The 21455-nt window shown below is 42.5% G+C and overlaps 1 protein-coding gene across 1 annotated transcript in view; it reads left to right on the forward strand.

The window, feature by feature from the left end:
- The first annotated feature begins 2853 nt into the window (after window positions 1-2853).
- LOC111669049 (ERC protein 2) overlaps window positions 2854-21455 on the forward strand; it is a 147464-nt gene continuing 128862 nt past the window's right edge. Inside the window, exons 1-6 of the mRNA XM_087179000.1 lie at window positions 2854-3886; window positions 7951-7974; window positions 8111-8872; window positions 15730-15804; window positions 18244-18399; window positions 20660-20752. Of these exons, the coding sequence (XP_087035126.1) occupies window positions 3023-3886; window positions 7951-7974; window positions 8111-8872; window positions 15730-15804; window positions 18244-18399; window positions 20660-20752 (1974 nt within the window). The 5' untranslated portion in view covers window positions 2854-3022. The remainder of the gene's footprint in view (window positions 3887-7950; window positions 7975-8110; window positions 8873-15729; window positions 15805-18243; window positions 18400-20659; window positions 20753-21455) is intronic.

The raw sequence follows: 21455 nt of genomic DNA on the forward strand, positions 1-21455 counted from the left end.
CTGCGTATAGTCACATGCACAACGACCGTTTTACTCGTGCCACTCATTAACTATAGTGAGCCTGATAGTTAGGGTGGCAGCATGTTGAGCTTCACCAGAGGGGGTCTTATGGACAATTTATTACCATGCACATTAACGACTCATGCTACTGCAGTTTGGGTGGTGACTCGACTTTTCTCTTCGCGGCAACAGCTGGCTGCCAACTCAGAAGTAAGTGCAGAGGCTCGCGGACCGGTGAAGTGAGGCGTTTCCTACTTGTGGCATTTTGTTTTTGCATTTTTCATCAGCCCGTTCTTTGTGTGTCAGTTTCTTTCTTTCTGTCAGTGTGGTTTGCCATGGGAGGGGTACACAGCTGTGTGAACTTGGCGCCATCGAATCTGACCAGCCACACTGACTTATGATTTCTCCATCTTAATGCAAATGATAGACAGACCTTTAGTAGTAGCAAGCTAACATGTTTGTTTTAAGGGTTTAGACACAGTTATCTTTGTTGTTTCATTTTAATCAACGTCATTGATTATCAGCTTCACTTTATATATACATTTTTACATCTGATGTACCAAAATTAGGCACGGAATTGATGGTTCCATTGCTGGGAACATTAGGATGAATTCATTGTCTCAAACAATGATGGATAAGGGATTGACAGCTATGTTATGACTGACAAGCAGACTTAACCAATCTCTCAGTTGAATCCTGTGCAGTGACTCCCAGCACCCAATCCTCTTGGATTAGAGGAGGGATTATGATTTGGATTTGCCTCTGCTTTGCAGACAGTCTCCAATATCTGGTCCATCACAGACTAGGTTGTGCTTACTTTGATTCCCTGAGGATATTTTTACCTGCTTGTATTAATGTATGGCTTTTTAAACCTCAGAGACAACAAATGACTCTATACTATTTAGTATGACATAGAAACATAATATGATATATGCTGATTTTGTGCTCATATGTGCACAGTATTAACATGCTGTACCTTCCAAGTATGATTTAGCCTAAATTCCAACAGCCTATTTTTGTCCTCTATTTTTAGTTGAAGCCTAAGGTACTGATGTGTCTACAGCCTGATAAAGTCTCTGATGATGACTTTGCCAGTGCCCCAGAGGGATGGTAGATAGTAAAGACTGGTCTTCCAATTCCCTCTTCATTCTGCCCTGGGTGTAGCCAATTACACAGTTTTCTCCCTGTTTCCCTCAGACCTGAGCAGGCATTAGAATCCATGTGCTTCATGAGGAGTAGATGTAGTGCTGTCCATGGTGCTGAAATGGTCCAGCCGGTGCCTTTCTCTTTTTTCTTTTACCATCTACTTTGGTAACTGTGGCTGTGCAAGGTATTCTGACCATAATGACATAATCAGAAAGGGCCAAAGAGTAGCCAATGCTGCACCACTAAGATGCCTGGTGGTTAGAGACATTGTTTTCCTGTCCTTGCATCATTCTCAGAACTCCAAATAAGGAAGGCTCCCAACCCTGCTCCTGTTAACCCATATTTTAACTTTTTTTGCAACTTATTATGGTATTCACTATTTAAAGTCTGTAAAGTCTTAGTTATTTAGTCATCACCCATGAATCATGTGGGGCTAGAGTTGGTGTTGTCAGATTTGTTGCCTTGGTTACTTATTCTAATTATTGATCATACAGTTCCTGAATTAAATGATAATTGTACCAATTTTAGATTGATGTTTTGAATTTAGGCAAAGTTCTTGTACAGCTGAAGTGTTTAGACAACATTTAACGTTTAAGAAGTTTTGGAAAATTTGTTAACTAAAAAATGGTTTTGGAGAAAACATGTTTATATTGCTCAAAGCAAAGTAATAAAAAAGTTGTTTTGGTTTCAGTATGTAACCTCTTATATTGTCAATAGAAGCATAATACAATTACCAGTCCTATCAACCATTCTTGATGCTGCTTGTGTTATCTTTTTTACACAAAAAGAATGGCACCTCTTTATTGCATGGGTGGTGCTGCCTTACAGGATGTGTCATAGAAATGAATCAGAAATGCTGCAATAAGCTTCAGTTTGCTTTATTTTTGCCTTTTCTACATAGAGTAATTCCAAGTGCACAAAATAAAACTAAAGCAATTCCAATAATGCAATACAGAACTATGCATATTCACTATCTATTCATGTGTAGCATAGCAACAAATATCATAATTCCACAGTGGTATTCAACCCTGTCTTCTGCATTTAGCCATAAATTCTCATCCAAGTCACACCTTTATGTCCTCTCTTGTAATACATCTGGGAGAGAATCTTTTTGCAGCCAGATCCATCCCTGGCAGTTTTCTGCAGACATGTTCAGACATGTGACCTTCATTGTGTTCAAGAGGGACATCTGATCATTGTGATCATGTGACTGGTGGTCATAAACTTTCCACCTTTATGAGGAAAATAATTCCTCTGTGGGGTTGAAGCATGGAGGGCATCCTGGGATGGGCTGCAAACCGCTCTGTGACGTGGCGAGAACAGTAAAACAGCCACATCGTGCCAATAAAATTACACTATCAACCTCAGCTGCCCCCCCCCCCCCAACCCTGTATAAGTATCATAGAGATCAATCAAGGAATGAAGAGGCACGCAGTGTTGTGTGCCCAAATTAGAATCTAATGCGGTTTTTAATGCATTTTTAAACTTCCTTTTAGATATACATGTACACGAATGTAGTGTTATGTTAGATTTTGAATGTAAATGGACTATAAATGCAGACATTTGGTGAATTTTATAAGATGTGATCTACAGTTATGCAGACTGTATGAGGCGTTTTAAAAAAAAAATATGAACTCAATATTGGGAAATGTACTATGATTTGTCTTTCTCTCAATTTTTGTCTTACTTTTTACCTGTCTAGAATCCACGATGTCCTGCACTGTAGCTGAAACCACAAGACCTCTGAAAACTGAGAGGCTGAGAGGTGGCCTTTATTCAAAACCTTGTTATTCATCCTTGTTCCATAAAGGGACATGAAAATATTCCCAACTTTAACAGTTTCCTTTGAGAAGTCCACTTTTGCCATATAAAAAAAATGCCTTTAAATATTAGAGCCAAGCCGTCACCTGGCAAGCTGTCTGCTGGCCCAAAGAGTAGTGGGCAAACTGATGGCAGCACATCTCATTCACGCTTCTCACGGTCCCCTAAACAGGGGAAAGGCAAACAGGCTGCAAGCTCAGCGCCAGGCTCCCGCTCAGGGCTAGAGCCAGGCTCTGTGTCAGGGGGGGCGCCTGCACCTGCGCCTAAATTGACAGGAGGTCAAGGGCCTGTGTTGAGGCCAAGTTCGAAGAGCAAACCTGCCACAGCAGCAGACAAAGGAGCAACTCGTGGTTCAGCGACAGCACCTGGGGGTAAAACTATGTCTATGGAGAATATCCAGTCTTTGAGCGCTGCCTATGCCACTTCAGGCACCATGTACCCCAGTGAGCGGGATTCCTTGGAACCCTCTGGCGGCTACCCCAAAGGCACTATGACGCTGGGAAGGAGCACCAGCCGCTCCTCCTACACTGGCCGGACAACAGCTATGGGTAGCAGCCCAAACATCACCTCCTCTGGGCTGCATCACCCGTCAGACCCCTATGGAGACCAAACCTTGCTTTCTGCAAGGACTTCCAGTCTGCGGCACCAGTCTGGCAGACATCCACAGACACTGGACTCTGCTGGACGGGGTGAGGGTTCCACATTTGATCTCCAGTCTCAGCTGAGGGAGCTGCAGAGGGAGAATGACAACCTGAGGAGAGAACTAGATGGAGGGAGGGATGGAAGGACAGGCCCCAGCTTGAACAGTGTCAACTTCTGGAGCCCCGATGTAAAGAGAGACAAGGGGGTTAGGCGGGAGGAGGGTGTGAGGACCTCGGTTCTGAAGGACCAATACAGGATGAACCAAGAGGATTTGCAGGTGAGAAAATTGACAAATTGAAGAGTTTGTTTAAAAAATGCATCATGTCCACGTTGAGCAAATTGCTGTGAACAAAACGCAAACAATTCCATCCAATGCTCAACAACAAGTTCAGTATCAAACAGTGAGTCACACCAGCAGAGAAGGCATCCCAATTTTCAAATGGTGGAAATTTCAGTTTGAAAAGAAACTCTTTGATTTGTCTGCTCACACAGCCTTTTGTGTCGACCCGCCCATCTCCTCTGCACATCATACCTTTTGTTCCTGTCTTCAAGGTTGCATAGGAAGGTTTCTGTCTAGTTCATTTGTAAAGATGCTTGCCAGGCTCAGCGCTGTCTGTGTTTCCATGGGAACATGCCCTAGTGGCAGCCATTTTAAGTGTTAACCAGATTCTAAAAAAGCTCACAGCTACTCCTGAAGGGATAGTGACCATGTCTATCCTGTGCTACCTCTCCCTGGAGTCTGGCCCACTCAGTCTGAGGCCTTATCCATCTGTCTGTCTCACCGCACATACGCACTGTATATCGGTTCTTTCTTTCTGTGTCGTTCGCTTTTTTTATCTTGCCCACATCCTGTCTCTCCATTTGTCTGTGTGGCATTTTACTTCCTTGTGTGTCTGTGTTTGTCTGCTGCCAAAACAGAAGTGTTGCTCTGGAGGGAAATACCTGGAAACCCATATAAGACATATTTCATCCTGTTCTGAGACTCTTTCACACCATACAGCTTGTGTGTGTGTGTGTGTGTGTGTGTTCTGTTGAATCCCCTTACAGCTGTCTCCTGCTCTTCACCTCTCTCACACAAGAACTTTAATTATATCTGCACTCTTGCATCTGACTCTTTCTACTTGTAACCAAGGAGCCACCTCTGCATTTGTATTTATAGCTCTTTCATCTCACATTGTCATAGAGTGTGTGGACACCTCGACACCAACACACACACAATCTTTTCATTTGGAAACCAAAAATATAAAACAGAAAGTTTGAAAAAATTAAAATAGAACAACTTTGCTCTTTCAGGAAGATAATAATTGCTGCTCTTTACCGAGTTTTGGTTGATACAAAATACTTCCTTTAAACAGAATTTATCTGTAAAATTGCATGATGATCTGCATTTACCCCTGATTGTTCTGTTCTTGAAGAGAAAGCCACATGCACGCACAACTCAAATACGGGTACACAAAAAGATACACACACTGTTTTACCACCCACAAAAGCTGCCAGAGGGATTTCAGTGAGATTTATAGACAATAAATGTATTTTTTTCACTGAACTACTATCAGTGAGATTCTTGTGTCTGCAGCATTAAAATGGAGCAGGACAGTCTCTGTGTATCCACAGGCTGGTCCTGACTTGGCCCTGTCTGTGATAGATGGATGTGTTCATCTCTGTTCTGCTCCTGCGGGTGACAGACTCATACAACTATTGTATTACCTTTTTTTTTTTTTTTTTACTAAGTATCAGCTCATTTGTCTCTCCAACACCAACTCACTCTCTTGCCCTGTGTTTTTACCTGCATGTGTTTCTCCTTTTATCTTTGTTTGTCTACTGAAACTACTAAGTGTACCTTACCTCTAGATTTATGATCCCATAACCCTTATTTAGCTTATGAGACCCGTATGAATACAATTACAATATAGTTACTTAATTTCATTAATGTGATCCAAAAATCTTGGGGGGGGGTGGTGGGGGTTGAGGTCCATTTGAAACAGCTGCCATTACACAAATAAAAAGAAAAGATCCTGCCCCTGCACTCTTCCATTAAATGCACATGTGATGGCGCGTCCTCCAGCCCCTCTAGCCTGTCATCTGAATATAAAGAAAAGCTGACTTACTTTTTTGTCCTCACGCTGAACTCATGATCACTCCGCTGAATTTTAATTCATACAATCTGCCACACTTCTAGCATCTTTAATATGACTTGATACAGAAAAACAATGTGTCCAATTTTAGTATCAGTTGTCATTCAGTTCTGTTAATGTAACCAAATAAGTCACTTTGCTTTATGTTAGCTCGTGCGTCCTGCCAGCAAAACATTATTCACTATAAAACGTCATATGACTCTCTTTGTTAGGGCTACTTCTAACAAATATCTTCATTCATCTGCTGGAGCTAAAGTGTCAGAAAACTGTGAAAAATTTAAGTTAATTATGAGTTTTGCATTTTTGTGTTCAAAGTCATGTCTTCAGTCGTCCTGCTTTGTCCAACCAACCCAAAATATTCAGTGTATAGTAACAGTAAAAAGAGGGAGCAGGAAATCTTAACATACAAGAAGCTGAAAACAGCTATTTTTACTTTTTGGAATTTCAGCTTGAAAAATGATTTATTGTCAAAATAGTCAATTCATCGACTTTTCATTTGAGCTGTATTCTCTCTTTTTTCCGTCTGTCTTTTTCTTACACTCTCTCTCCCTGTCTCTTTCTTACAGACATAGTTGACATTGATCGCAGCTTCGATAGCAATCGCAAACACTCATTAAATTGTTACTGACCCTTTTTGTCATTCAACTTTCATTTTCTGTCCCAATATTTACAGTTCTATCATATAAAATAAGAATAAAAGACAATTTTCTTTCATTTACTAGTGTAGTTTGAAAACAGAAAAGCTACACCGCTATTCTAACTCTTATCTGCTATGACCGCTCTCTCCCTTATCACCTCTACCTCCCATCTCTCCTTTCAGATTATCACTTTCCTGCTCTTTATTTTTTCCTTCGTCCTTTCCCTTGTTTTTTTGCCCTTTGAGACACTCGGGAAAGAGTTCAGTCTGACAAGAGAACTTTGTCATTAGCATAAAGAATGTCACCTTTTCTCTCAACTGCAATGACCAGAGGTGTCCCCTAACCATCTGTTTGTTTGGTGTGTGTGTGTGTGTGTGTGTGTGTGTATGCGTATGCATAGTGTGTACATTTGTACATATGCATTTGTGTCTACAGTCTCGATTGTGTGTGTGTGTATGTGCGCGCGTTTGTGTGGAGGATTGTCCACCCACTCTGACTTGATATTCAGTGCTAGCTTGTTGCATTGATTATCCGTGGTCGCCCTCGCCTCCCTCCTACATCTCAATTGTGCGTCCTTGGTGCTCCACACCTTCTGGACTCAAGCAGAGGAGAAAAAATTAGTAACACCTTCACACAGATGAAAAGATTAGTAGCTTAACTTCCATTTTGTGTTTGTTTCATTTAATATTTTGACATTATGTTGTGTATGGTACTGTGTGTGTGTGTGTGTGTGTGTGTGTTTTTTTTTTCCTTTTATTTGATTTTCCTCACAGCATTCTTTCACTTTGCTTAGTCAATCATCAAGAATGCTGTGTGTCCCTTTTTCAAGCACAGACTGAATTTCTATCTCCAAGTCAGGAGAGATGTGAGCTGTGAATGTAAATTAACATATTGTATTCTGAATTACTTTGCACTGGAACGTTCAGCAACAGCAAGAATGTGTTTTTCTCAGCACTTCTGTATCGGGGACTGTCTTTGTCACTTAGTCATAAATGTGGTGACAAATAAATAAGCTTTATTCATGCACTGATGGGTCCGGCAATACAAAACTCACTTCGTGCAGAAAAACATTATTCAAGCGGACAAAAATGTATTTAATTTTAGGCAAAGATCTCAAGATTTAGAGTTTTCTATTCTATACAACGGTAAATTAAGAAACTGTGGGGGAAATGTATTTGTTTTATCAGTCTATCCACTCTGTAGTTAGGCAGTAGCTGTCACTCTGATTGTCTTGGAGTTACTCTGTAAATTTGGACATTTTTCATGCGTTCATGTGGAGTACCATCACCCTTTACCCTGTCTTTCCCCCCTTCTGATGTTCATCTCATTGCAAACAAACCACAGTCATTTTTGCACCCTGTTACAGTACACACTGTCCTCTCCTTGTGGTTTGAAGATATATGTCGCCCCCTTGTGGCCAAAGCATGTGACCATCACCTAACAACTGTACAAACTAAAGTAATCTACATAATGGTTTGATATTTAGAGTATTATTTTTTCTGTCTGCTTTCTATTTTGGCTTTATGCATGTGTGTGTGTCTCTCTTATGTCACATCTCTCTGCTGCAGCATGGGGATATCAGAAGAAACAAGGTTTGTTTTATGTACCCAGCAATACAGTCAATTTTTTGTATGTTTTGTCATCATGTGTTTAGGAATTTTTGTGTGTGTGGTATGTTTGTGTGCCTATTGAATGAATGGGGGCTCAAGCTTTCTTTGTTTTTTGCAGCAGCTTCCGTTAACGGTTCAGGAGCTTCAGGAGGAGCTCAGGGCTCACAGGGAGATGAACAGTCGTTTGCAGCAACAGCGGCAGCAGGGGAACTCTAGCTCCTATCGCGAACTCCAGATGGACCAGGACCACAGAGGGGGGCTCAGTCCTGGTCACAGCCCCAGACAAAGCCCCAGCAACCTGCACAGTCCTGGGCCGAAGAACAGCCCCAGAGCCAGCCCATCCAACACCTACAGTCCAAGGCAACAGGAAGCTGACATCATCATTCACAGCCCTGGGTATGGCTGTAACACTGCAATAACCATGCAGAGAATCAGCCCAGCCAACACCCTTCAGCCTGGGCCAAGGAACTGCCCAAATCAGCCTCTCTACAGTACCAGCCAAGGTCCGGCGGCAGCGCCCGCCTCTAGTTCCCTCCGGCCCTGCAGCCCCTGCCAGGTGCCTGGGTGTGACGGCTTCTCCTCTCCACCTCCTGCCGATCAGTCAGAGGAGAATTTCTTCCGGCTGCAGTCGGAGCACGAGCGACAAGCCAAGGAGCTGTTCCTGCTGAGGAAGACCATGGAAGAGATGGAGATGAGAATCGACTCTCAGAAGCAGACGCTGGGCGCTCGGGACGAGAGCATCCAGAGGCTGTTGGAGATGCTTCAGGGCCAAGGTCAAGGTCAAGGTCAGGGTCACTGGGGTCGGGGACAGCGGACAGGCATCATCACCATGGCAGCACAGGAGGCCGAAGCACAGCTGGAAAACATGCATGTGAGAGAGGTGTGTTTTTCTTCCTCATATTTTTTAAGGCCCCAGGTTATGTATTTGTAGCATTCAGTTAAAGTATCAAAGTGATTTTAACATTAGAGGTGTTTTTTTAAATATTGATATATTGCTATGATGCACAAATGCATTTCTGTATTAATAATTCAAAACAATTACTAAGTCAGATTTCTCCCAGAAGGATCTTTGAAATTTTACCACCATACAGTCTAGTGAGTGATGGTTCGTTAAAAACAAGACATTTAATTTTCAGTACCAATACAGATTTTGCTTTTTCCATATTATTATTTAAGTGCATTTTTGATCTATTCTTTCATGTATTTCATATTTTCATTTGTATATTCAGTGATGAGATTAATTAATCATATTTGTCTCTGCATGTATTTGTATGTGTCTGTATGTATGTGAGTGTGTGTGTGTGTGTACCTGTGAATGTGTTTGTATTATCTCGAGTGTGGCAGCAGAAAGCAGCTCAGCAGGTCTTATCAATGGGCCAGATTAACATACGGACAGCTCTAAGCCTTTGTACAGCCATGCAGTTTTACAATCTGACTCTGTTTCTGTGTGTATATGTGTGTGTGTGTGTGTGTGTGTGTGTGTGTGTGTTCCTGGGTGTGCACATGCTCATACCGCAGTTGCTCATTTGCCATTTTTCTGTGTTTTGTATGCAGCGTTTCGCATTTGGCATTTATTCGACAGTATGCGACATGCAGTGAGCTTGTTGTGCGTCGGAATTTAAACATAATTTAATGAGGCAGAAGTTTTGATCACAGCTCTTCAAAAATTCTCAATTAAAATACAAAGAAATACCAATCGTGTTTGCTGATTTTGGAGCCAAGTCACATCTTTCCTATTTTTTCAGTCTTACTCCTGGGAGACTCAGTTTTATTGATTGAGAATTTAAAAGTAGCAGGCCTCCAATAAACGTGGGTGTAGCACAGGTGTGTCTGTATCCTTCGCCAGGAGGGCGAGCAGTAGTCTGCTCTGTGCTCCTCACTCCTGCCTTGTTTATTTTTAACTCCTAAATCTTCTTAGCCTTTAATTTCTCTACCTCTCTGTCAGTGTGTGTGTGTGTGTGTGTGAGTGTGTGTGAGTGTGTGTGTGTGTGTGTGTGTGTGTGTGTGGGTTGTGTGTTTGCGCATGCCTCCAGATATTGTTTGTGTCACAGTGTTCTTGTTTTTCTGTCTTTGCGTGTGTTTGTCGGCCTCTGTTTGCTGTGCCCAGTCCGAATGATTGCGTGTGTGTGTTTGTGCGTCTGTGGGTATGCGACCATGTGTGCACATCTGGGGCCTGTCGGCTTAGCGTTTCTAGCAAGGACACTCCCTCGCTGGGCTGCCGGTGGCTGATGGGATATCCACCCATGCCGGGTGTTTGGTCACTGTGGTGATTTTGTCAGAGGGGAGCGTGGGTGTTTCAGCCCATGCTAATGCAGCCGCTGCTGTGCATGTGTGTATTTATGTGTGTGTGCGTGTCTGTGTGTATGTATAGGACCTAACCATGCTGTGTGTGTAAGAGGTGAGTACCTGTTAACACACACTCTGTGTGCTGTGCTATTTTTAACTGCTAGACAGCTTAACACGTACTGTGTGTGCAGTGGAGGAGGAGCAGGTGACTGGGTGTGAGAGGTGAGAGAGAGAGTGAGAGAGATGGGAGAAAGGAGTGTTTTTCTAAGGTAGAAAAACAGGCTATGTTTGTCTGAATATTAATGTATGATTAATGAGGGAAAACACTCTGACCACCCTGATTGAAAAGAGAGGTCATTGTTGTATTTTCGTTTTTTTCCCTCGTCCCCTTCTGGCCTCCTCTGCTCTGAGGTTGAGATGGGGTGATGGAGTCTCCGTGTGTGGATATATGTATATATACATCTGCGTGTGTGTGTGCCTCTCCATCTCACACACACACGCACAACACAGACAGACTGCAGACAGGTTCCCTTGCATACTTGCATACCTGCATACTTTGATGTGTTGAATTGAGTTGAATTGATTACTGCTCAAATTGCAGTTAGTGTAGCAGTTCATTTCTCAGTTTTTCAGCCTTTGCTGAAAGTGACAGAAGCACAGAACTCAATGTTGTAGAGATATTTCAATTGCTACTGCTATTTGTATTGTTATTATGTGGATTGTATATACAGAACATCAGATGTTAAGATCTATGTTTAATAGTGTGCATGGTCCAAGTGCAAGTAGAAAAATATTTTAAATATTTTGAATGTAATTATAATGTAATGAGTATTAGGAAAACATATTCAAGGTAGTGAATAAAGTAGTTGCTGAGGGATAAATTGCATTGTCCAACTTCACTTCAAACCACAGTAAATCAATAAGTCTCTTAATAAGTCTCGAGTAGTGAATTATAAGACTCAATCAGTTTTTAGAAAGTAAAGTAAAACTATTTCAGACACTTAAAAATTCAACATTTATGAATGGAAACCTTCAAATTCCGGATATTTAGTAAAACATGGTTTAGTTAAAATAAATATAGTTTATTGACGTTGTGGTGAAGAATAGTTTAGTTGCCCGACAGTTTCAATTTGACGCTTTCATGAGTTTTTGGTTCGTGTGGAATTTGAGTGTTAAAGGTTGGGCTGAATACAGATTAACAGAAGGATTTCTATTTAACTGTAAGGAGAAACCTACTTCCTTTGGAGGCCTCTTGCCATTGTTTATGTGTCAGAGCGGTAATTTAGCCTTACACTTGCACTTGTCATGGTTAGGGAAGGCAAGCCGGTGATGGTAGTGCAGCTATTGCCTCAATTAGGGGGCACTACTCTTAGTTTTTTTGATTAGCTCCAAAGGAAACCAGCCCAACTGCCTTTCATTACTGCACCCATTACTCTCTTTTAAATGGCCCAGCTTGTTTAGCTTGAGCTGGGATAATAAATGCCTCCATTTTCAGTTCGCCTCTCTCTTTTATTTATCCTTCAAACATGGCTGAGGGTTGACATGGGGGCTTTCTTGGTGTTCTTTGCTGGTTTGAAGAGAAATTATCACCTCAGATTTGTGTTTATATTACCCTATTTTTTTATGTGAGGAAGGTTTAGGAGACAGGTGTGAAAAGGCATGAACCTATAACAGTTTGTGTGACTCAAATCAGAGAATTGAGTAAGAGGCTACAGAGAATTCTACTTTTTTTCTCCTTTCCCCTTCCTCTCTCTCTATCTCTCTCTCTCTCTCTCTCCTTCTTTGTTTTACCACTCAGCACTTACAGACGGCCAGATGTGGAGTTACTTGAACCAGCTGTCAGTGTTTTTGTGTGTATGATCTGCTGGGGTCCAGTATGTATGGATATAGTGCTCACTCCATCACTCCTTCACCTGCTGATGTATGTTGTCATGGGAAGGTTGTGTGTGGTGCTGCTCTCTCCCTTGTGTTTCCTTTCTAACTGTGTCAGCTGTCACACTGTCTCTGCTGCACAGACCCGACATAGAGAACACACTGGCACATCTATTGAGTCAACATCTAGTCAGAATGATGTGGAAGCCGTACATAAAGTAGTATGTTTGAGTTCTTCTTTTCAAACAGCTTCTCCTTTATAATGTTTACTGGAAAATGTACATTTTTGCAGTACTCACATTGTCCACAAAGTGGCAGTGTTCTATTAGGATTTAACTGCTGTGGCGGTTACATGCACCAACTGTGAGTTGAAGTTATGTGTGATGGCACACACATACACGCACACACATGCTGAGAGGCATAAATCTGGGCCTAATCGACTCTCCCCAGCCGCCAGGTCCCTGTAGACCCAATAATAACAGCCGCAGCACTGGTCTGTTCCTGCCCAGCCCTGACCTGCTGCCAATGGTGTGCACGCACACACATGCACACTCTCGCTGTGAGATTTTTCTACTTGGGGATGGCATATCTACTTTCATACATATCATACTGCAGATTTCATCTGGTCCTTAGGGGCTCTGGGCACAGTTAGGGCCCCTACTGTATATGAAGACATCTAACTCAGTATTGGATCCGTGAGACTGTGAGTATGTAGCATTGCTCTGCTATTAAGAACGTAAGGGCAAAGCACTTATAGCTCCCTTGTTTTTCTATAGTATGACTGGCTTCAGAAGTCCTGCTGCTGTTTTTGGCAGGCCCACTCTGTCTGCCCCCGCAGCCCCTCTCAAACATCGATGAAACTTCAGAAATGTAGCTTTTTAAAACTTTCTAGTGCCAGCATGTTGAGAAGAAGTGGAAGTTCATGTCAGCAAATCCGTCTCTTTTTTGTAATCTCTTTCCTGGTTTTTCTTTTTCCTCACTTTCTAATACCACCAGTCCGTCAGATTCAAAATGTTTATGTCGTCTTCTCCTTCCTTTCTCATCTGTATGTCTGTCTGTCCGACAACATTTCCGACTCACTCTTTGTTTTTCTCTCAAACTGATCTGCTATCTGTTGTGGTACGGCCGTTCTGTCCCGGGTGGGGCTTTTTAGGGCTCGGTTTTTGATTGGCTACTTTCAACCTCCGCTAATGAAGCCCCTCTCAACTAACTTTAGAAGACCACTGTATACCATCAGCAAACACACACACACACACACACACACACACACACACACACACACACACACACACACACACACACACACATGCTCCCTCCCCACCACACCCCGGGCACCACATACTCGCCACGCTCTGTTGATCTCCCAGAATGTTTGAGCGGAAAAGTTTATCGGGACAAAATTACACCCTCAAACCTTCTCCTCACCCTCTCCCTGTTTCTCAGCAAGGCTTTGATTCCCTCTGATTTTCCCTTTGTCTTTTCAAACTGCTCTTTAAAAGCTGCTCTTTTGGGCTGATAGGCGGACACATTTTCACATTTGTGGCAAGCAAACGCGATTCCTTTTTCTCCCTTTTCCTCTCACTGATGGAGAAGGGGTGGGAATGTGATTGATGAATGTGTGTGTGTGTGTGTGTATGTGTGTGTGTGTGTAAGAGAGTGTATGTCTGTGTGTTTATGTAGAATCTGTGCATGTTCTAGTCTATGCATGGCGTACATGACACCATTGCCTCTGGGCTAGAATTGAACCTTATGACCGTATCCTTCATTCAGGATGCCGGCACTTATTGCTATAGTGTTACGTTTGATCCTATTCATTCCATATGCTCGGTCCTCTGACACATGTTGAGCAGAGGAGACGGTCTTTGATGACATGCTCTCTTGCATGACTTAATTTCCCCCCATTGAGAGACACAACACTTTCGAGAACTGTGCCATAACCGTTGTTGATAAGGAGCTACTACCCGCACTTTCTCCAAGGGGAACAGATAAACGATCACAGGCAGACTAAGACAGACAGGCACACAGTGACACACCTACACTCAGGGTGACACATTAATACACATATGGTCAATAGAAGATTAGGATTGTGGCAGCAGTCAGTGGGCATGCAAGTCTGTGGGAGGAATGCTCTGACAGCAGTAATCCCTCCTTATCCACGGCTGACACAGACAAGAGGATAAGGCTCTTGTTTCCTTTCTTTTAAACTCACTGGGAGCACTGGGACAAATGGGTGCAATGGGAAATCGTGGCAACCTGTTGCCTCTCCCTCTATCTCTATTCATGCTTTTCTTCTCTATGTCCTCTGACTGCCTGATGAGCTGTCTCAGTATGACTATCCCATCTCCGTGTGGTTTCTGTCTGATTTGGTGGCTTTTCTCTTTCCCACTGGACTGTCATTTTTCCATGTTTGGCTCTGATAGTTTTTCAGTTGCTCTCCATTTAACCCATCTGTACCTTTGCACTGTGTATCTGTCCCACTGGTGAAAGAGGCAGTTTCCCTTGTTTTTCAATGCCACTCAAAGCTGTTGATTTTCCTTTGAGGATGTATTTTTAGAACATATGTAATTGGTTCATTCAGTTCAATATGACTTCTTGGTTTTGGTCTCATTAGTAATATTACACATACATAACATTCTCAGTTATGAACCGATGCTCTCTCTCTTTTCTTTCCATACACTGTAGCAGTGTACAGTCCAACACAACAGCCCTGCAGTGACTTCCCTGTGAAGGTGGAAGTGGTGGCGTAAAGCTTTGACCAGCCTCTGTGATACAGAAAGAGCATCTCTTGGCACCACTGAGGTGCCCTTGAGCAAGGGCCACTCCCTCATTTACCACAACTGATGTGCGTCTAACCCCCAACTGCTCCAGTGTAGCTGCTCAGTGTCCAGCAGATCAAATGTTACAATAATTGCAAATGTTTACCATGTATTGCTCCCTGGAGTTGCACATTATTACATTACAGCGTTGTTACTTCTCTCAAATGGACCTGGCCTAATGCACTCCAATTTTCCCATTAGCTTAAATGTGTGTGTGCTTTTGTCTCAGCATAGTTGTCGGTCAGAGCTACCATTAATTATTGATTGAACAAGCTTGGCGCATGTGCTGGCAGAAAGTGTTGCTAAGCAAGAGCTTCAGCATGCCAGAGACATCCGTGAGAGAGACAGAGACAACAAGTGAGGGATGAGACATATAAAGATTCAGACTGAAAGAGTGATGGAGACAGATTCATATGACCTATAGCTGAGTATCTAACGAACGAGACAGAGACAGAGAGACAGAAAAAACAGAGCAGGGAAAAGACACGCCAGCAGAAGTCCTCAGGAGAGCATCCAACCAGGAACCGGCTTAAAGATCATAGGATTTTTTTGGGGGGGGTGTAAAACAAGCATTTTTGAGGACGTACAGTTTGGGATAACATTGGAATATTTAACAAAATGTAATAGAAAAGACGGAGAGATCGAAACTGTGACTGGCCGGTCTGTTCAGTGCATCTTTTTAAGTGTCTCTGAAGCTTGTGGGTGTTAGAAAGTGCTAAAGATGATGAGCCGCCAGGCTTATTTTTACCGGGTCCCTCCCCAGGAGCTCCATCGCCGCAACCAGCTCCAGGCCGATCCGGCCAAAACCAGGGCTCTGCAGACTGTCATTGATATGAAGGTAGGACTTACAGGGAATCTGCAATAAACAAGAGCAGACAGCATTTTAAGTAATAATGTGAAACATGATGAGTGTGTATTGCTGTAATAGATCATTTCACATAACATCAGATGTGTTTGCCAGTTTATCTTCAAATACATTTGAGCTGAGCAAGTTTAAACTGTGGTGGGTGTGTTTTAATAAAAAATTCAAATCTGATGTTGTGATCTCGTTTCAACAGTGTAATTTGCTCATCCAGCCGCAGCATGTTTTCTGGTTCAGTTTGATATCAGCTTCATACCAACAAAACTTTAATTATAGATGAGCGCTGCTGTAATGTGAGCAGTAGCAGAGGATTTGGCCCGGCCGTAAATGCAGACACAAACATTCATGCACAAATAGAAATGTTAAAAGAAACATCGCCTTACTGTTGCCTCGTGTCTGTACGGCGGCCGTGCCCAAGTAAAGTCCATTATTGGCCCATGCAGAGTCGAGCACTTATTCAATTTGTTTCAAATGTCACATATGGAAGCTTTCACTCTCATCTCAGCCCTTTGAAGTCGTTGGAGCTGTGAAAAATGCAGTTGACTCCACATATGTCTGCATGCACACCCACGCACACACACATATTTAGCGTTCATTCAACTAACGCTTGTTCCAAAAGCGGCTCCTTTACAGCAAAACCACAGTTATTTTTCACACATACTTTGTGATTTGTCTGCCTGTTAACAAACTGCACATGTGTAAGCCAGGGATGCCCACAGTGCTGTAAATGCATGAGAGAGGCCAAATTAAATATGACTGCATTAATTAGAAAAAGGCATAGAAAACGTTGCCAGAGGGATGAGACATACGAAGGGGTAAGAGTGTGAGAGATGCAATAACTTCCCTTGGTCGTGGTGATGAGATATTTCCCGGGATCGGCAGGTTTTTGACACAGTCCTCTTTTTGTGATATTGAGTATTAATGCAACAGTGGAAATTCTGCATGTTCCTCATGTCACCGTTTGTCCCACCGTCTGCGTTGTCTGTGTTGTTGCTGCCTCTGAATGCTGTATATTTCCCCTTTGTAATTACAGAACACCAACCCCCCTTTCTGTTTTGATCCCGACGTTATCTGGCAGGTACAGTAACGAGTGCTCGCCTCATGAGTCTTCTGTCAACTCAGCATGGGCTACAGATATACAGTGTTTGTCTTTCCCTCTATCCCTATTATAAATTCCTTCTTGGTTGGAGTGCAGCACCGTCAAGTACAGAAGTTTATATTTCAGTGGTTTTGAGGTGCAGCTTTTATTACATGTATTCCTATTGTACTGAATGTTGTTTTTGATATTATCCTTTTTATTTTCATTGGGTTTGCCTTGTTTCTCTTCCTCTGGGTGATGTTTTCTCTCTCCGTTCTCTGGAGCAGAAACAGATAGCAATCGGTTGTTAAAGGCAGGGCATGGCTTATGATACAGAAGTAAACATGCACCAATGGAAATGATTGAATAGCATTGTTGTCTTGTGTGTGTATGTGTGTGTGCTTTGGTGAATGCCTGAATGCCTTACCTTGTGAAAGTCTGTGTCCTTGCATACACTCTTTTTGCGAGTGTGTCATATGCACCTTTATTCCTTCCTGTTTGCTTGGTATGTGTTTGTGTGTTTAGGATGGTAAATTCAGCACCATGTGCTAGGCAGGGCTGATGTCAGAGGATGTAATAGAGGTCAGATGCTTACATGTTGCCTGTGGTTTGTGCTGATGGCATCATACAGTCTGTTTCCATTTATTCAATTACCTTTCTCTTCTCTTCCAAGGTTTGGCATTTAACGTATGTCTGAATCCATGCAGCTAAACAACCTCAGGACCTGTCCATGACAGACCCTTCCATTCCCTCATAGATACAGCATAGGAAAACATCTTGGCTGCACACAACTGCTCTGTCTGGATATTTCCCCAGTTTTTTTCCACACACTCTAGTCAGCTGTAGGGCTATATATTAATAGGTTATAATCTAGATACAGGACGCTAATTGTTGTCAGTTCTGCATTCTGGGAGTATTTTCATTTCATATTTCTAAATGCCAAATACTTTTGTGATGTAGGTAGATTGTATATGGTTATTATTCACCATTGTAGTTTTGATGCAACTCATATAGTTGGTTTGTTCATCAAATCAAGTGTGAGAAGGATTCATGGTTATGACCAGGTGAAGGAGAGAGCTGTCACCAAAAAAAAAAAAAGCCGATATTCTGATTCAGAATAAAATTTTGTCGGCACAAAATTTTATTCTTTTAATTTGTCAGAACCACCTTTTGTCAGCCTTCTCTTTCCGTCCTCTTGTACTTTGCATTTTAGAAAGATATATTGATAGATCAATGGATAGACAGACGGATATAATCTTAACAATAACATGAAACGTGTGATATCCATAGTCAGATCTTTCCTGACTCTTTGCCTGCCTCTACTGTTGCTGGTGCAGGACACCAAAATCTCTTCCCTGGAGAGGAACATCAGAGACTTAGAGGATGAGGTCCAGATGTTAAAGACCAGCGGCCTGCTGCACCCTGACGACAGGCAGGATGAGCTCAAGCAGGTGGAGGTCTACAAGAGCCACTCTAAATTCATGAAGACTAAGGTAGAACGTCTCTGCACGTCACCTGAGACGACTCCTCCCTGCATGACCTGCGTGATGCATGTTTGCCTTAAGACATCAATAGCAGCTGCGTGAGAACCTGTCATGTGCATGTTGCATGTCTCTATTGCATGCCCAGGGAGAAGCAAGCATAAGTGTGGAGAAATCTTAATGTCAAACAGTATGTTGTGTCTCTCGGCTGCTGAATCGAAGCCCTCGGCCCCTTGTGTTGCATGGATACCAAAAATTCCTACGCTTATAAATGTATTTCTTCAGCTCTTGTGTGCCTTACCTACTTTACCTGTTTGATGACTAAGCATTGTGCTGCTCTCCTATCTGTGACGGCTGCCTGTTCCCAGGGAACAAACTCCGGCCCTATCAGCTTACAGCCCACCGTGTCTGTTTACTGTCCTACCCTCAGCTGGCAGAGAGATCTTTAGAAAGGCCTGACTAAGATTTCTCTATCGCCGGCTGGGTACTGTTTTATTCATTGAGATACAACAGTAAGAATGGGCCCATGAACAGAGTGCAACAGCACGGGTCATCAACAATATTTTCCAAGGGCCAGACAATGTGGGAGCCAGACTTAAAAGTCGAAATAAAAAGTATATATATGTGTGTATGTATATATATATATATATACATACACATATATATATATATATATACATACATATATATATATATATATATATATATATATACATACATATATATACATTTATTTGGGCATAATTAGTTAGATTTTCTTTTTAATATTTTACAAAAATTATTTTTATGTCAGTGTGAACAGTTTGATAACCAGAAAATGCTCTCAGACCTCTGCCAAGGAGGCAGTTCACTGAGGAGTGATGGTTTATTAAATCAATTTTTAAATAATAACATATACACTGATATGCAATATTAAAACAGATAACTGGTTGAAATGTTGAAGCTGATCGGTGTGCAAGGTGCTTTACTTCATTTTAATTGTGACAAAGAACCAACTGACTGTCCTCCTCCTCCTCCTCCTCCTCTCTTACATCTCTCTCTTCATTAGCTACAGCTATCCCTTCCTGACCCTCTCTTGCTGCTTCAGCTGCCACAGCAGCACTGGTTGAAGCCTGGAAGTATTCACAACAAATTAATTGGATAGCTAATCACACTGGTCGGACTGTTCAGCTTTCCCGCCTGTGTTTTCTCAAGTGTGTAGGTTCTCTGTTTTGCTAATTCCTCTGGTCCAGGCTCTCTTTGTGTCGTTTTAGGGAATATTTTCATCTGTATTGAGGGATAAAACATTCAGCTCTAAGATTAAATAAGGTTTTAACCATTTCAAATTGTAAAAAATAAAAAAAAATTGATATTGTGGGGGACCAAAATTAATAAATAAATTTATGAAACAAAAATGTAAGATATCCTAAAAAACCTCAATGCATTTTTTTTCCCCTCCTCACATTTTCTGAATTCATTAATACTCTGCAGGCCGGATGTGGCCCACAGGCCGCCAGTTGACTACAGGAACCATGTTAAAAAATGTAGGTTCAGGTTTCACAGAGTTTCTAGCTGTGTGTCCACAATGGCTGAAGCCCATGATTAGCTCTCCATGTGAAAATGTTCCTCTTTGGTTCATTAATAGTGCTCTTTGTAGGGCCCATTTGTCATTGCATCGGGGAAGTTCCTGATGCAATCATAAAAGAGATGTTTTTATGAATGGGGCCCTGACAGGTGAATGTGAGCTTACAGCGACAGAGGAAAGAGCTCTCTCCTCACCCGCGCTGACCTGGGATGATAGACATCACAGCGATGGCCCTGGCTCGCTCTCCCATTTCTCATCTTTCTGCGTACAGTCGCACAGAAACACAGAAAGACACCAAGCGCACAGATATGCACAGGCACACAGATTCATTCTATATCCTTGAAGTGTTTAGGGTCCTGGTCTTTCAGCAGTGGCGGCTGCTGGTGTTGAGGTGAGACTGTGATAAGAGAGAAACCAGAGAGGACGGGGATGCTGTCGTCTCTGGTTTCCTCTCCGGGCTTTGATCTACTCCAACACTATAAAGTGGCTTGTGAGAGCACGGAAATTTGTTCAAGTATGATAAGTAAGCATTAGAGCAGATGTATTTATTTATCCAGATAATCATTTCTTGCGGAACCTCAGCCAGTATGAAACTCCGTAGAGGTGTGTGGATGTGCTTGCAGCTGGCTGGAAAACTGCAGAGGTCTCCCAGCTTGCTGTGTGTCGTAGTCAGCGGCTTGCTGTCCTCTTGTCTTTGTGTCTCTCTAGGAGCAGGCCTTGTCACCATGTGTGCCTTCCATCAGACCAGCTCCCACCTTCCTCCTCCCTACACAGCAGCCTTGGATCACAGAACAAGCGGAAGTACCCATCTCATTAGTCTCATTATTCCGTTCGTTTCGCTCTTTCCATTTTATCTATAATGCTCCATCACTTCATCATATTATTTTTGGTCCACTTTTTCAGACTCCTTTCTCACTGCCTTACTACCCTCTCACCAGTCTCACCTCTCCGATCATGTCCCTCTTGGACTCCACCTCCCATTTCGTCCCCCTCTTTTGTCCCTCTTCTCCCTGCTCTCCTGGGCTCTTTTCTCTTTCTTTGAGTGAGGGTTGATTGGCCAAGCTGCGCTCCAGTCAGAATTCCCCTGTTATGAGGTGAACCCTGCTCACACACAATTAGACAAATCTCTCTTTGAATCAGCCTTTTTTTTTTTTCTTTGCATTTTTGGCACTGGTAGACAGATGCCAATCTTCTGCACATAGCTGGACTCAGCACAGAAACCTCCCTCTGCTAGAGCATTTTGATTTCCTCTGTGGTTCTGCTCTGTCCTGTTCTGTCCTTAAAACAGTCTGTAATCTGTCGGCTGTGTGAGTGTTGTAATATTGCTCCCCATAACTTTGCATGTGTTTTTTGCACCCTTTGACTGTTTGGCTTGGTGTGTCCACAGTGCAGACAGTAGGCCTGGGACTCCCCTGAGTGAGGACTGATAATGTAGGGCTGGGCGATAATTCAGTGTGGTAATTTATCGTCTCTCCCAATAAATGTATCATGACACAATTGGCAT

This window comes from Seriola lalandi, unplaced genomic scaffold, assembly GCF_002814215.2.
Source record: "Seriola lalandi dorsalis isolate HSWRI2012SDOR001 ecotype SW California unplaced genomic scaffold, Sedor1 jcf7180002054767, whole genome shotgun sequence".
NCBI lineage: Eukaryota > Metazoa > Chordata > Actinopteri > Carangiformes > Carangidae > Seriola > Seriola lalandi.